Source organism: Octopus sinensis, linkage group LG4 (genome assembly GCF_006345805.1).
Source record: "Octopus sinensis linkage group LG4, ASM634580v1, whole genome shotgun sequence".
In the NCBI taxonomy this organism is placed as follows: Eukaryota; Metazoa; Mollusca; class Cephalopoda; order Octopoda; family Octopodidae; genus Octopus; species Octopus sinensis.
The window spans coordinates 40,742,991-40,757,990 of NC_043000.1; the positions used below are offsets into that span (position 1 = coordinate 40,742,991).

Here is a 15,000-nt window from a genome sequence, read left to right on the forward strand (position 1 = left end):
CTGGCGGAGAAAACATATGCATTCATGGAGAAGAACGATATTTTCCCCATTGAACAAAAAGGGTGCCGCCGAGGCTCTTACGGATGCAAAGATCAACTGCTAATCAATCGTATGATCCTTGAGAACTGTCACAACAAGCGCAGAAATCTCAGCACCGCATGGATTGACTACAAAAAGGCCTTCGACAGTATACCGCATCCATGGATCTTGAGATCGCTGGACATCTTCAAAATTTCCCCTGTGATTTCAAACTTCCTGAAGCACAATATGTCGTTGTGGAATACGAATCTCCAATTATACCACTCTAATGGAGTACTTGCCTCAGAAAATATAAACATCAACTGTGGAATTTTTCAAGGTGACTCACTTTCACCTTTAATATTCTGCATAGCCCTAATACTCCTTACAAGTGAATTAAACAGAACAGGGTATGGGTATAAAATTGCCAATAAAAAAATAAGCCACCTATTTTATATGGATGACTTAAAACTTTATGGTAAAGACAATAATGAACTTGAAGGCCTATTGCGCACCGTGAAAGCATTCAGCGATGACATCGGGATGGAGTTTGGACTTGAGAAGTGTGCCAAGGCCACTTTCCAGAAAGGGAAAGTGAAGACCACAAATTCAGTCGTGTTAGATGTTGACACAGTCATAAGAGAGCTTGAGCAAGAACAAACATACAAATATTTAGGGATAAATGAAGGCTCTGGTATTCAGCATGCAAGCATGAAAGAGAAAATCAGGAAGGAATGTTATAGGAGAGTTCGTGCAGTCCTGAAATCTGAACTAAATGCACGTAACAAGGTGTTAGCTATAAATTCCTTAGCAGTTCCATTTGTTACTTATAGCTACAATGTGTTGAACTGGAATATGAGTGAAGTAAAGAATATAGATAGAAAAATACGCAAGCTGCTGAGTTGTAATAGGATGCACCACCCAAAGGCAGACGTAGATCGCCTTTACCTTCCCAGAGCCCAAGGAGGTCGAGGCCTGATCCAATTTGAACTAGCTTACAAAACAACCACAATTGTACTGGCCAAATATCTCGAAATATCGAATGACTGGATGCTAAAGCTCGTGGAAAATCACGAGAGACGAAAGAAGCTTCATTCTATCATAAAGGAAAGCAAAAAATTTGCTATTGACCTCGTGCAGGATACCCAAACTGAACTACCCGAGGGAAGTACGGCAACTATTGTTGCAAAGAAGGTGAAAATGATGGCAATGAAAAAAGCGCACGAGCAATTGGCTGATAGGTGGGAGGAGAAACCTCTGCACGGTAAATATGTGACCCGCAGCAAACAAGCTGATGTTGACCAGAAGCAAACCCATCAGTGGCTACGGAGCTCAGGGCTAAAATCAGAGAGCGAAGGTTTCATCCTGGCTGCTCAAGATCAAAGCCTATTAACCCGGAACTACCAGGCCAATGTGATGAAAAATGGAGCAGACCCAAAATGCCGATTCTGCAACGACATGATTGAAACAGTGGACCACCTAATCTCTGGATGTAAAGTCTTAGCACCAGTGGAGTATAAATTAAGACATGACAGAGTTGGCCAATATCTCCACTGGCTAATAAGTCGGCATTACAATATCAAAACTGCCGACAAGTGGTATAATCACCACCCTGAGGCTGTAACTGAAGGAGAAAATGTAACCATTCTGTGGGACTTTCCAGTACATACAGACCGAACCATCAAGGCCAATAAAGCAGATATTGTTGTGAAAGACCAAAACAATAAAGTTTGCTTATTGATCGACATGAGCATCCCCTGTGATCATAATATCTCAGCGAAAGAGTTTGACAAGCTCAGAAAATATAAAGACCTACTCATTGAAATTGAGAAAATGTGGCATCTCAAGGCGGTTACAATACCAGTGATCGTAGGAGCACTAGGAATGATCAAGAAGGGAACCGAAAATTATATGAGAATGATCCCTGGCTTACCATCCCTGCAAGAAGAGCAAAAGATTGTCTTAACTGGTACATCACACGTATTGAGAAGAGCATTGTCGATGTGAGAACTGTTGCTGCTCATGTATTTTAATTTAATAAAAAAAAAAAAAAAATGAACGATCTACTGAGTTTGGTTTAATGGCCTACCATTGTATACTATGAGTTTCTTTGCCCTAGGAGTCGGGAAGACACTCGGCAAGAAATGGAAGCAAATTTGAAAGAAGAAAAAAAAAATAATAATAATAAAAATAATAATCATAATAATGATGATGATAATGATGATGATGATAATAATAATAATAATAATAATAATAATAATAATAATAATAATGATGATGATAATAATAATAATAATAATAATAATATTGATGATGTGGATGATGATGATAATAATAATAATAATAATAATAATAATAATAATAATAATGATAATAATGATAATAATGATAATAATAATAATAAATAATAATAATATAATAATAATAATAATAATAATAATAATAATAATAATAATAATGATGATGTGATGATGGTGATGATGATGATAATAATAATAATAATAATATAATAATGATAATAATAATAATAATAATAATAATAATAATAATAATAATAATAATAATAATAATAATAATAATAATGATGATGTTGATGATGGTGATGATGATGATAATAATAATAATAATAATAATATAATAATAATAATAATAATAATAATAATAATAATAATAAATGCCCTGATGCAGTACCAGGCAATGGCTCTCATGGCTTCTGATCTAAACTGATTGGAAGTGTTATCATGTACATTGTTTTGTCTTGATAAAAATGATGGGCTACACCAATATTCAGCTCAGTACCATAAATTTGCTTGTCAGTTGCTTGACCATAACCAGTTGATATGTGCGTCTCTGATCACGAGCAGAATTAGTGGGGGAGCATAATAGCCATGTGTTGAGAGGATTTCTTTGGGTTTGGATAATTCACCTTTGGAAACATGGGTGTTTTGTTCATTATCCTTCAACAACCCTTATTCAGGGACCTTTTTGAGCGGAATGGGCTACTCGACCTGAAGAAAATTCTAACTGGGCTCCACCTGCTAGGTCATGTACCGTTTATCTTGATATGAGATCACCATGTCGCGCACATATGGATGTGATGCATGTGCCTGGTGTACCCTTATCAGACGGGTAGTCATGATGGGTATACTGGGCTTTGTATATTTTACCCCAGTGTCACTTTGATAGCATGCACTGCTCTGCCACTCAATAACAACAACAACAATAATAATAATAATAATAATAATAATAATAATAACAGCAACAGCAACAATAACAACAACCAATAATTGTCGGAGCCCTGGAAACAGTGAGTAAAAATCTTGAGAAGTACATGGAACAGATAGGGACTTCAATAAGGGTTGAGCACTTGCAGAAAACAGCACTGCTTCGAACCGCTCGAATACTCCGGATGGTGCTCGAAAAATAAGAGGTGTTACTTTCGTTCTCTGGTAGTGAACAGCTGGCACTGCAGTACATCTCCAGCGTTATAAGATGTACAAAGACAATAAATAATAATAATAATAATAATAATAATAATAATAATAATAATAATAATAATAAATAATAATAATAAGAAGAAGAGAAGAAGAAGAAGAAGAAGAAGAAGAACAACAACAACAACAACAACAACAACAACAATAACAATAACAATAACAATAAGAAGAAGAACAAGAAGAAGAAGAAGAAGAAGAAGAACAACAACAACAACGACAACAACAACAACAACAACAACAACAATAATAATAATAATAATATTAATAATAATAATAATAATATGCTGACCAATTTAGCCATCTCATCAATAAATACACTTGTCATTTTTTAAATGTGAATGGTTTCAATAATTTTGTTCAGTCATGTGAAAAAAGTGAAAAGAAGAGCTGAAGAAGAAGCAGGAAGAATTTGCAAAGATCCCACTAATTTGCAATTATCCCACTGAGCGGGAAATATTCGTGTATTGATAAATCAAGTGATCAAGTTTGAATAGAAATAAATATTTTGTCAAATTGTTCTTACCTTTTTTTCCTCTTCTCATTACGACCTACCTTTGATCGAATAAGACTATTTGGAACCGCCTAGTTCTAAGATATAACAAGTATTCTTACTGGCGAGATTGCCAAACTCGCCAGCATATTATTTGCTTGATGATCTGAGGAATCAGCTTCCATAGGCGCAGGAAATGATCACTTACAAAGTCCATAGAACTAGATCAATAATTGCTTACATTTTAATGGACACGAAGAAAGATTAGTTAAAATGTAGATATATGTGAATTGCTGAAACGATTGTAAATAATGTATTAAAAAGGATATCGCAAAATTCTTTTTTTTCGATACTTGGATACTGTTGCTGATTAATCACAATTTCCGATGAAATCGCGTCATATAACATGCGTTGGTACTGACGAAATTTTGCCTGCAGACGTAAACTCTAAACAACACTAAACGCCTGAACTAGACGATATCTCAGAACAACAACCGCAGTCTACAGCGTTCAAAAGAACGTATCCAAACCAAGTTGGATATACTAATTAATATTCATTATAAATGTTGCTTCCATCGTAAATAGCTAATACAAACACACACTCATACACACTCACTCACATAGAGACATGTATGCATGTATGTATATTCGTGTGTGTGTGTGTCTGTGTGTGTGTGGTGTGTGTATGTGTGTGTGTGGTATGTATGTGTGTGTGTGTGTGTGTGTGTGTGTGTGTGTGTTGTGTGTGTGTGTTAGCACTTTATTTGGAAAATATTTCAAAAACTTTGGCGAAAAAGAGGCGAAATAGCAAGAAGCCAAAACGAAACAACTGAAGTGACCCTCACAACGCCTCCAACTAACTCCTCGTTCAGGTGTACCAAATGTAACACAACCCACCTTTTTGGTGTTTATATAATTATCAATATTTTGTGGGTTCCGATTGATAAAATTGTGTTTGTTTTCCGGGATTCGTGGGAAAGAAAGTATGTTTGATAAAACTGCAGAAAATGATTACTACAAAACACAATCGCGGGATGTTGATAAAATATGAACAGTGCTTATAAGTGTGTTTTAGCGCGCGCGCGTGTGTGTTTGTATGTGACTTGGTATATATATATATATATATATATATATATATATATTATATATATATATATATATAATTATCTGCACACACGACACATACATATATAAATACATACATACGCGTGCGTGTTAGTATGTAGTTTATATATTCATATACATACATATATACTTGCCTGCATTCACACACACATACATACATACATACATACATACATACATACATACATACATACATTCATACATACATACATACATACATACATACATACATACATACATACATACATACATACATACATACATACATACACAGACACACATGCACACATGTATGTATAGCAGTAAGAATATATTCCTGCATATATAAATAAGAGATACGTAGGACACTTCAACAGTTGATCCTCGATAATCTACCGCTAAACAACAACAATGAGACTTTCTAGTAAGTAAGATGGAATCTTTTAATCTTTCTTTCTCTTGACTTTCATCATATTTTCAAATCATCAACATCTGCTGTAGTTTGTTTTTTAAATTTTATTTTTATGCTGCTGTGTGTTAACCTTTGCTCTCTCCCAGTTCAGTAGCCCTACATTTGCTGAAAGCCATTCTAGCCATCATTAATCTGCATATTTTTGTTTCAGGTATAGCACATATAGGACTACTTTTGTTGTTGGTCTTTGAAACGTGGACTGCCCTGATCCAGTATGATTATTTCAAGTTGTTTTTTTAGGTTTTTATGCATTATTACTGTTAAATCGCACTGGGAATTGATATTGCATTGTGAATGCTTTCCCAGTTGGCTACTAAATATATAGTTTATGGTAAAAATCATAAACCTTTTCTTAGATCTGTCATGACTTTTACATATATACATAGATTTATTTTGGACCCAAACACTTCAAGACATGAAGAATAAAATACGACGTAAAAAAAAGCAATGGGACTGGATGCATTATGAACAGTCACTGAATGCTGTAAAAAAATGTTTTAACTCCACAAAACTGAAAATAGATGTTATATGCTATCTACGGTATAGAATATCCACATTTATCTAAAGTGAATTTATGTCTATTACGAATACTTGTTTAACATTTTATTTAAAATATAATCTTAAATAGAAGGTGACTTTATCATCACAATCTACCCTTCGTTTCAGATGTATGTATTGGCATGTATTGCGAGAAATAGCTAGGTTCCTTTCTATAACATTTTACATCGTTCAACCTACACAAGTTAATAAGAGAAAAACAAAATAGGAATTTTGAAAGAAGTATCTATAAAACTAGTTTTTAAACATTCAATCGCTATGGGAGTCTACCAGAATATAATAACAATCAAAGAGGTCCATAGATAAGAGAAATACACGAGTCTGTTCTCATAAATGAGACATTATCAAAATTGAATAGAAAATTTACGTAAGAGGTTGTAGATCTTCAACACCAATGTTACCAAGTGGGTTATATGCAGAATGCATATAACCCAGCTGTTCTCAAACTTTTTGTGTCCGGGACCCACTTTTCTTACCCCCAATAATTCCGGGGCCCATTGGTATGAGGACCTAATTAGCACTATTGATTTAATATAAGTAACTAATTTTATGTTGCCTTGAAAAGATTAATGTAGAGAAAGACGTACAAATCCGGCATACTGAATAAATCCTTGTCCCTAAAGAGTTAAATTTTGTCTCTTTTATAGAAATTTCGAATTATTGCAACAGCAAGCATGCGGCCCGGGTTTGAAACAAATTTAACCCCTCTTTCGTCCAACATACCCATTTATACTAATTTACCTAGACTCTTATTTAGTGGTTCTTGTAAGTGATTATAACCTTTTTAGAGGTACCGAACGCTAATCACGCCCACCGATCACTAACCCAACCTTTATCCAATCCACCGACCAATTACCGAACCCCTTACATCGCAACTTATACCAAAATGAATACCTAAATTTATGTCAGAAGACTTCTACCGAACCTATAAATTGGGCTCCTTATAAGCGCGACCTTATAACACACCTCAAAAATTAGGGGGCCCACTAGTGGGCCCCAGGACCCACTTTCAGAACCACTAATATAACCTATACAAATAAATACGTGTAAATATGAACAGTTTCATACACATCCATACATATTCACGCACACGCGCGCGCATGCATACATGTAAGCATAGGAGGTACTGATAAGATAGAAGAAAGAATAACAGCAGGATACGAAGAAATCCATAAACATTAAATAATTTAGCTATGAAAAACTCCTATACACAACCATACAGGACTATACACATCCACGCGCGCAGGGACGGACACGGACAGGTACGCAATGCATAAACACACACACACACATAGGGGAACAGAAGAACACACAACCACGTAAACTCTCACACCACGCATATGCATGTGCATACGCGAACACACACACTCACACGTACACAGGAACACACTCACATGTACACAAGAGCATATACACACATACAAGAAGGCACATATACAAGAACGTACATACGCAAGCATACACAGAAATACACATACACACATACGCTGGAATACTCTTACGTAAGCAAACACTCGCACATTCACACACACACATACAAACATACACACTCACAAAACTGACTCAAACACACGAACACACACTCTAGACTACACAGTCGTGCGCGCACACACATACTCACACCCATGGACATGTGCGCGTGCAGATACCCATCTAAAGATCTACACTCTACACCCATAAATCTTTACAGGGTGACAAGCGAATCCCAGTAGATCTGAGACCGAACTTGCTTTGAATAAAAGGCTAAACACTTAAGATGTTGGTTGGTTTATCAACACACATGCATGCACACACACACAACACCAACACACAAACGCACACATACACACACTCACACATACAAGCAGTCAAACGGATGTACACACACAACCACACACACACGAGTGCATGCCCGCCCCCTCTATCTACACACAGACTTTTCGTTTACTTTCAGCTTTACATCCTCTTTTAAGCAAATACACAAGCGAGTATGCAAGAACACAGGCATAAGGTCAATTATCAGACAAACTCACAGCAAACCCAGGAGAGAGAGGAGAAGTCTCTAAGTCACTAAAAAGGTCGGAAATGATGACGAAAAAACAACTGATTGGTTGTTTATCCAGCATTACAAACAAACAATCGATTAGTTAGCTGACCAGATGTTTAACCAATTGATTAACAATAACGAAGTGGCATTGAACTAGTGTGAGTATTATTATTATTAGCGTAATGACCCACCCAAGACACAACACGATATATATATATATATAATAAGCAACTTGGTTTAAGCAACTTGTTGCAAAAAACCCTTATTATTATAATTATATAAATTTTTACCGAATATGGTTCTTTTCCATACCGAAATACTACTAGGTGAAATTTGTTGATTTTATTAAATTAATTATATTTCACCCTATATCTGTATTGACTATTTTTACTCCCCTACGGCAAAACTACGAACCTCTTTTTCGGCAATACTATTTTTGTGACTCACGTGGTAGAAGAATTTGGAGGGAGATACGAATTCGCTTGTCTATATAAATGTGAATATGCTAGTTGACTTTTGTATCTTTCGATGTCGCTTGATCGAAAATATAAGAGGTAAGTTTTCCTAGCAATTCTAAATTTATGGGAAATATTATGTTGATAAGGAAATGAACCTTACGATTCTAATCCAGAAACGTACGTCCATAATTAATCCGAAGACTGTGTGATTTCGTTGTTTTTCTTCTTTTTTTTTTGCCATATGTGAGTTACAAATATTGTTGTCTGTGGAAACTTATTTTTGTAGTAAGAGGAAATAGTAGTTCTTTGGCTGCTATTTATATTATTTTCGGTATGTGGTTTAAGCAACTTGTCGCAAAAAACCCTTATTATTATAGTTATATAAATTTTTACCGAATATGGTCCTTTTCCATACCGAAATACTACTGGGTGAAATTTGTTAATTTTATTAAATTAATTATATTTCACCCTATATCTGTATATATATATATATATATATATATATATATATATATATATATATATATATATACACACACACATTAATTACTGGCGAAGGTTGGTTTATAGCGTTACCCTGGAATTTCTCGCCATAAAGAGTACCTTTCTGACGTATTTTCAGACCCTAACACCTGTTGGCATATGGCATCTTTAAAATATGGAGTGGGAAACGATACAGATGTAAACAATGGGGATTATCTCCCTTTGGTGCTGGTCATTGGCTTCCGGCTATGTCGTCCTCCTTCAGTCACGCTACATGTCGGCTAGGAGGGTAAAAGGTAGGGTACTCTCATCAGCAGTCAATTTCCCGCTGTGGTGTAATTATCGCTAATACTGCTATTATCATTATCATGTGGGTCCAAAAGCGCTAATAGGAATCTCCTGAAATGCAAGCAGGGATCGAAAATCTCCGTTCTGGAGTTCGGTATGGTCCCTGGTACGTGCGAGTTTTTCAGGATTTTCATGCGTTCGGTTAGGCATAGCTTGCAGCGTTTCGTTACATTTTTGTATAGACTCGAGCGGTGGAGGATTTTCCATGATATCGAGTATGGGACTCCATCTTCATTCAGTTGCTAGATATGGCTGGCTAGCGATGTTACATATCTCATTTCCGGGACTCTGAAGGAGGATCTATTGCTGGAAAGACGTTTCTTAATGGAAATTCCTGTGCATCCAATGTATTTCCTTGGATGTGTGGAGTCGGTGTCATGCCTACTAGTTACCGATATTGTCGGTGCCGCTATTGATGTTGCTGCTGGTGCTACAAATGGTGTTGATTCTAGTGGTGCTGCAGCTGGGGCTGTTGGTGGTGCCACTGGAGATTGCGGTTGCTTCGGTAGTCTTACTGCCCCCGCGTATGTTGCCGGTAGTACCTGTGTTGGTGTTATTAAGCCTGCCGATGCTGGTGTTGCTACCGTTGTTGCTGCTGCTGATTGTTTGTTTGTTTGTTGAGCGAAGCGGTCTTCGTCCCAGAGTGGGAGAAGTCCGAAACGTGGTCCTTTGCTATTCGTAGGACCCGCAGAAGAGAAAGCAGGTCAACTCCCGACACTGAGAGCATCGACGGATGGATGAATGTGCATCCAGGCTCAGCGGTTGCTTAGGAAGTCGGGGATAAGAAACAGAAGAAAGAGTGAGTGAAAGTTGGAGCGAAAGAGTACAACAGGGGTCGCTACCACCCCCTGCCGGAGTCTCGTGGAGCTTTAGGTGTTTTCGCTCAATAAACACGCACAACGCCCGGTCTGGGAATCGAAACTGCTATCATCCGACCGCGAGTCCGCTGCCCTAACCACTGGGCCATTGCGCCTCCACTTGCTGCTTCTGTTACCGCTGACGATGTTGTTGCTACCGCTGTCTTTGTCGTTGCCGGTGCTGCCGACGATGATACTATTGAGGCTGACCAATTTGCTGATGTTGTTGCTGGTGCTGTCATCGACGATGATGTTGCTGAGGCCATAAATGTAACGAAACGCTGCTATGACTGAAGGAGGACGACACAGCCGGAAGCCGATGGCCAGTACCAAAGAGGGATAATACTCATTGCTTATATCTATATCGCTTCCCTTTCCATATTTTAAAGAGGCCATATGCCAACAGGCCTTAGGGTCTGAAGATACGCCATAAAGGTACCCTTTATGGCGAGACATCCAGGGTAACCATATAAACCAGCTTCATCAGTAATTAATACAGATTGCTCTACTTCCTAGGGTGTGCTTCTCCGGATTTCTAAAAAAACTATCTCATATATATGGGGGGGGGGATCAGAGGCGACTCCAGGTCAACAGCGTCACTCGGGCTCATCACAGATGTCGCATAAGATATATGCCTTCTCGAAGAATTTCATGTTTTTTCCACTTTCTTTCTAGCCTCAAATTGCTTGTTTTTTTTATATCAACCACTGTGTCTGTCTCCATTTCTAAGTTAAGGGTTAAAATAAGGCAGCCCTGCAAAACATAGCTGATCTTTGCACACAGACGCACAGAATCTGTTCTACTCTAGGCAGGAGGCCCGAAATTTTGGGGTCATATTTAAATTTAATTTTATATTTATCTATTTGTTTCCTAATTATAATATATTCTATATGATATATTCATAAATATTCAAAATCTACCAATCAAATAAAATCTCAATACGTAGCTTTTAACTTTTAACCTGCCAATATTATACACTTCCCTCAAAAGTTGCGTTACCTCTTTTTGAACCATGACGAAGTCCTACCACATATACCGTGAATATGGCAACTTCCTTAGCATTAAGCGATATGCTTGTAGATTCCCATCAGCTCGGTGTTACAACTGAAACATAGATGTAGGTTCTCTTTTCTATTTTCATTTTAATTTATTTTTCTTCCATCTTTCAATTTCCAATCAATTTGTTTATATATGTTTTTTCAAAAAAAAAAAAACGCTATCTTTTTATAACATGCAAATAAACCAGTAATTACATCTATATATTCTCCATTTTCTTCTCCTTATTTTCCCTATACATATGTGTGTATGTGTAGATGGATAGATAGATACACATACATACATATATATATACATACAGTCATATATATATATATATATATATATATATATATATATATATATATATATATATATATATATACATATTTACAGTTGTCTTTTTACTTGTGTTGGTCACTGCTTACTGCCAGTTCGATTCCTGTGATTGCTTTGATGTACAGCAAACACTTACCAAAATAAAAGAAATTCTAGAGAATGGAATTGGGGATAAACTTAAAAAGTTCTTCAAACTCAAGTTGATCCTTTTCCCGGAAAGTGGGAAGGTATGTAAAATGTCTTGTTTATCTCTCTCCCTGAATGGGCTATTGATCAAAAATCCTAAATCTCATATGTAACAAACGTTTTGTTTCGGTACTGCTGTGTACGATTGAACATATCTAATTATTCATCAGCCAATACTTTGTGTTATGACAATTGCAACCAACACGTTTATACAATATTCTTGTGGATATAAGGCGGCGAGCTGGCAGAAACGTTGGCACGCCAGGCGTAATGCGTAGCCGTATTTCGTCTGCCGTTACGTTCTGAGTTCAAATTCCGCCGAGGTCAACTTTACCTTTCATCCTTTTGGAGTCGATAAATTAAGTACCAGTTACGTACTGGGGTCGATGTAATCGACTTAATCCGTTTGTCTGTCCTTGTTTGTCCCTTCTGTGTTTAGTAGTAAAAAAATAGAAATAGGTATTTCGTCTGTCTTTACGTTCTGAGTTTAAATTCCGCCGAGGTTAACTTTGCCTTTCATCCTTTCGGGGTCGCTAAATTAAGTATCAGTTGCGTACTGGGATCGATCTAACCGACTGGCCCCCTCCCCAGAAATTTCGGGCCTTGAGCCTAGAGTAGAAAAGAATATTCTGGTGGATATAAAAACAAACAGCAATTATACATGCTTGATTTAATTTGTGTGGGTTATAAACAATTGTCAGATAGAGGGGGTATGCGCTTCCTGGTGAAGATTCCAATACACATGTTCAACTCTCTCTCTCTCTCTCTCTATCTCCCTTACTCTCTCTATCTCTCTTACTCTCTCTCTCTCTTTCTATCTCTCTTACTCTCTCTCTCTCTCTCTCTCTCTTTCTTTCTATCTCTCAATCTAACTATCTGTCTACGATCATATTGTGAAGATATTTACATTCATCGTAACATAGTTTTGAATAATAAATTTATGGACATATTCTCTAATACATTACAACAATAATACTGAAATTTAATCTATACCTTGATTCAACCATGATACTAACGACAAAATTAGTCCTTCATATAAGTTAAGAATTTGTTGTTGTTGTTGTTGTTGTTGTTGTTGCTGTTATTGTTATTCTTTAGCCTAAGAATAGTAACAGCAAAAAGTAATTAGATAAAATTTGAATAAATGGTAAAGGTTGAGATGGTAAATAATTATGATGTGAATAAAGTACAGAATTCACGAAGATTGAATTCTGTACTTTATACAGAAGAGAACAAATGATCAAGCGACAGAATGTAAAGATCCAGTATGGAAGACTTAGCCTTAGATACTGTTTGAACTTTCAAATGCATTTCCAAAGAACTGTTCCAATTTTCATATATTCGGATTACTAAGTGCTTTAGTGTGGCTGTCGTATTCATTTTAAATGTTGTAGGAGTTGAATCTTTCTCTATATATATTTCTGGAATTGTTAGTGGTAACAGGAGATTGAAAAGAAAGTCTTTTCTGATTTCAAGACGGAAAACAAATACTTACTCTGTCTTAATTGCAGCTTCTTCTTTTGCAATGCTTCTAATTGACGATACTACATCGCATTAACTATCTTTCCTCCAGAGTGTCAAACCACAATACAAGCTATATTATCCTGTACCAGTCCTCTTTAGTAATAAAACCCATTTCTCTTGGGCCTGTTCCTTTTTGATGTATTGCATATCAATTTTGAAATTACACGAAAATATATCAAGTAAAACATAAAGAGGGGATTTTCTTCGATCACAAAATTAAAATTATCAATAAACAGAATGTCAAAAGCTTTACACATCATAGACACCTACAAAAGAACAACTTCAAACAAATCATAGCACCACAAAAAAATATATATCCAAATATATTTTGAAACAAATAGTACTATATAAACCATGCAATAGGTCATTTTCGTTTAAAGAAAAATGCTTAGATATATCCGGCATATTGGCTACAAAGTTACCTTTACGCGTGCACGTCTGTGTGTATGTGTGTGTACGTCTGTGCATGTGTATGCGTCTGTGTTTGTATGTGCGTCTGTGCGTGTGTGTGCGTGTGCCCGTCTGTACGTGTATGCTCGTCTGTGCGTGCGTGTGTGCGCACGCGCGTGTTTGCACATGTGTATGAGTGCATGAGTTTGTATACAGTAACAATTTTCAACATATCTTCCTTACTATTTCTATCCAAGTTTGAAATCGATGGAACACCGCTGGTAATTACCTTCTTTGCAGACAACTGTGAACTGAAGATTATTGGAAAACGAAGTCCATGTAAGTCTTATTTGGTTTATTGCGAATTATTAGATACACATGTAATTTTATAATTGATAACATGCAAGAGATATCATTTGATGCAGTTCTGTCTACATCTCCCTATCTAACTATTTCTCTCTCCGCTACACAAATACACAACCGCACGCCCACGCACAAACACACACACACACACACACACTGACACAAACACTAATTTGCACACACTCACTGACACGCACTGACACGCACGCACACAGATTGACACCCAGAATACAAACTAAATCAGAATACCTGAAATATATGTTGTACTCAATTGCATTTATTTATCCAAAAGCCTTAGCTTTAGCGTTTAAAAAAGATATTGAAACCTACTTGCTTTTCTAAAGCAAGCAGCGAAAAGTACTGGGAATCTTCTTATGGATATATTTCGGAATGATTGGCCCTCTTCAGAAGTGTACTAAGATTCGTTGGCTACCTAGAGAACTTTGAATCGAAATCGCTATCACAGTAACTTTCAAAAGTATAACATTAACAGTCGTTTTGATTTGCACGTTGCTCCGGTCATTTCACCTGAAAATGAGTATAAGGCCAATTGTAGAGAAGAGCCCTCTTCATCCAATTGTCTCATCTAGAGTCAAGTTGAAAGGGCCGAAAATGTGTGTAAATCTCCTCGTGATTACATAGGCAGCTAAAACAGTTAGCGAAACCATAATACATGTTAACATGTCGTGCTCACTTTTGAATGGCAGCGAAGGTTTACGACTATAAATATATGGTGGAAACATATATTCTGTATGTATGCTAAACCACAGCTGCCAGCCTATACATATTTTATTTTAGTTTGTGTTCTTTGATTCATTGGAGAGCTGAAACATCGCTTTCAGTGTAAAATGTTTT

General features: G+C 36.5%; 1 protein-coding gene across 2 annotated transcripts in view; it reads left to right on the top strand.

Annotated features, from left to right (window-relative positions):
• Positions 1-5,379: 5,379 nt before the first annotated feature.
• Positions 5,380-15,000, top strand: part of LOC115210997 — an 11,524-nt gene continuing 1,903 nt past the window's right edge. Inside the window, exons 1-4 of one of the 2 annotated variants that reach the window (XR_004998692.1) lie at positions 5,380-5,530; positions 8,070-8,320; positions 11,740-11,909; positions 14,040-14,121. Coding sequence is in view for 1 of the 2 variants with exons in the window: in XM_029779833.2 (XP_029635693.1) it covers positions 5,518-5,530; positions 11,740-11,909; positions 14,040-14,121 (265 nt within the window). In the remaining variant the exon portion in view is untranslated. The remainder of the gene's footprint in view (positions 5,531-8,069; positions 8,321-11,739; positions 11,910-14,039; positions 14,122-15,000) is intronic. The other variant, XM_029779833.2, reaches the window with a different exon arrangement.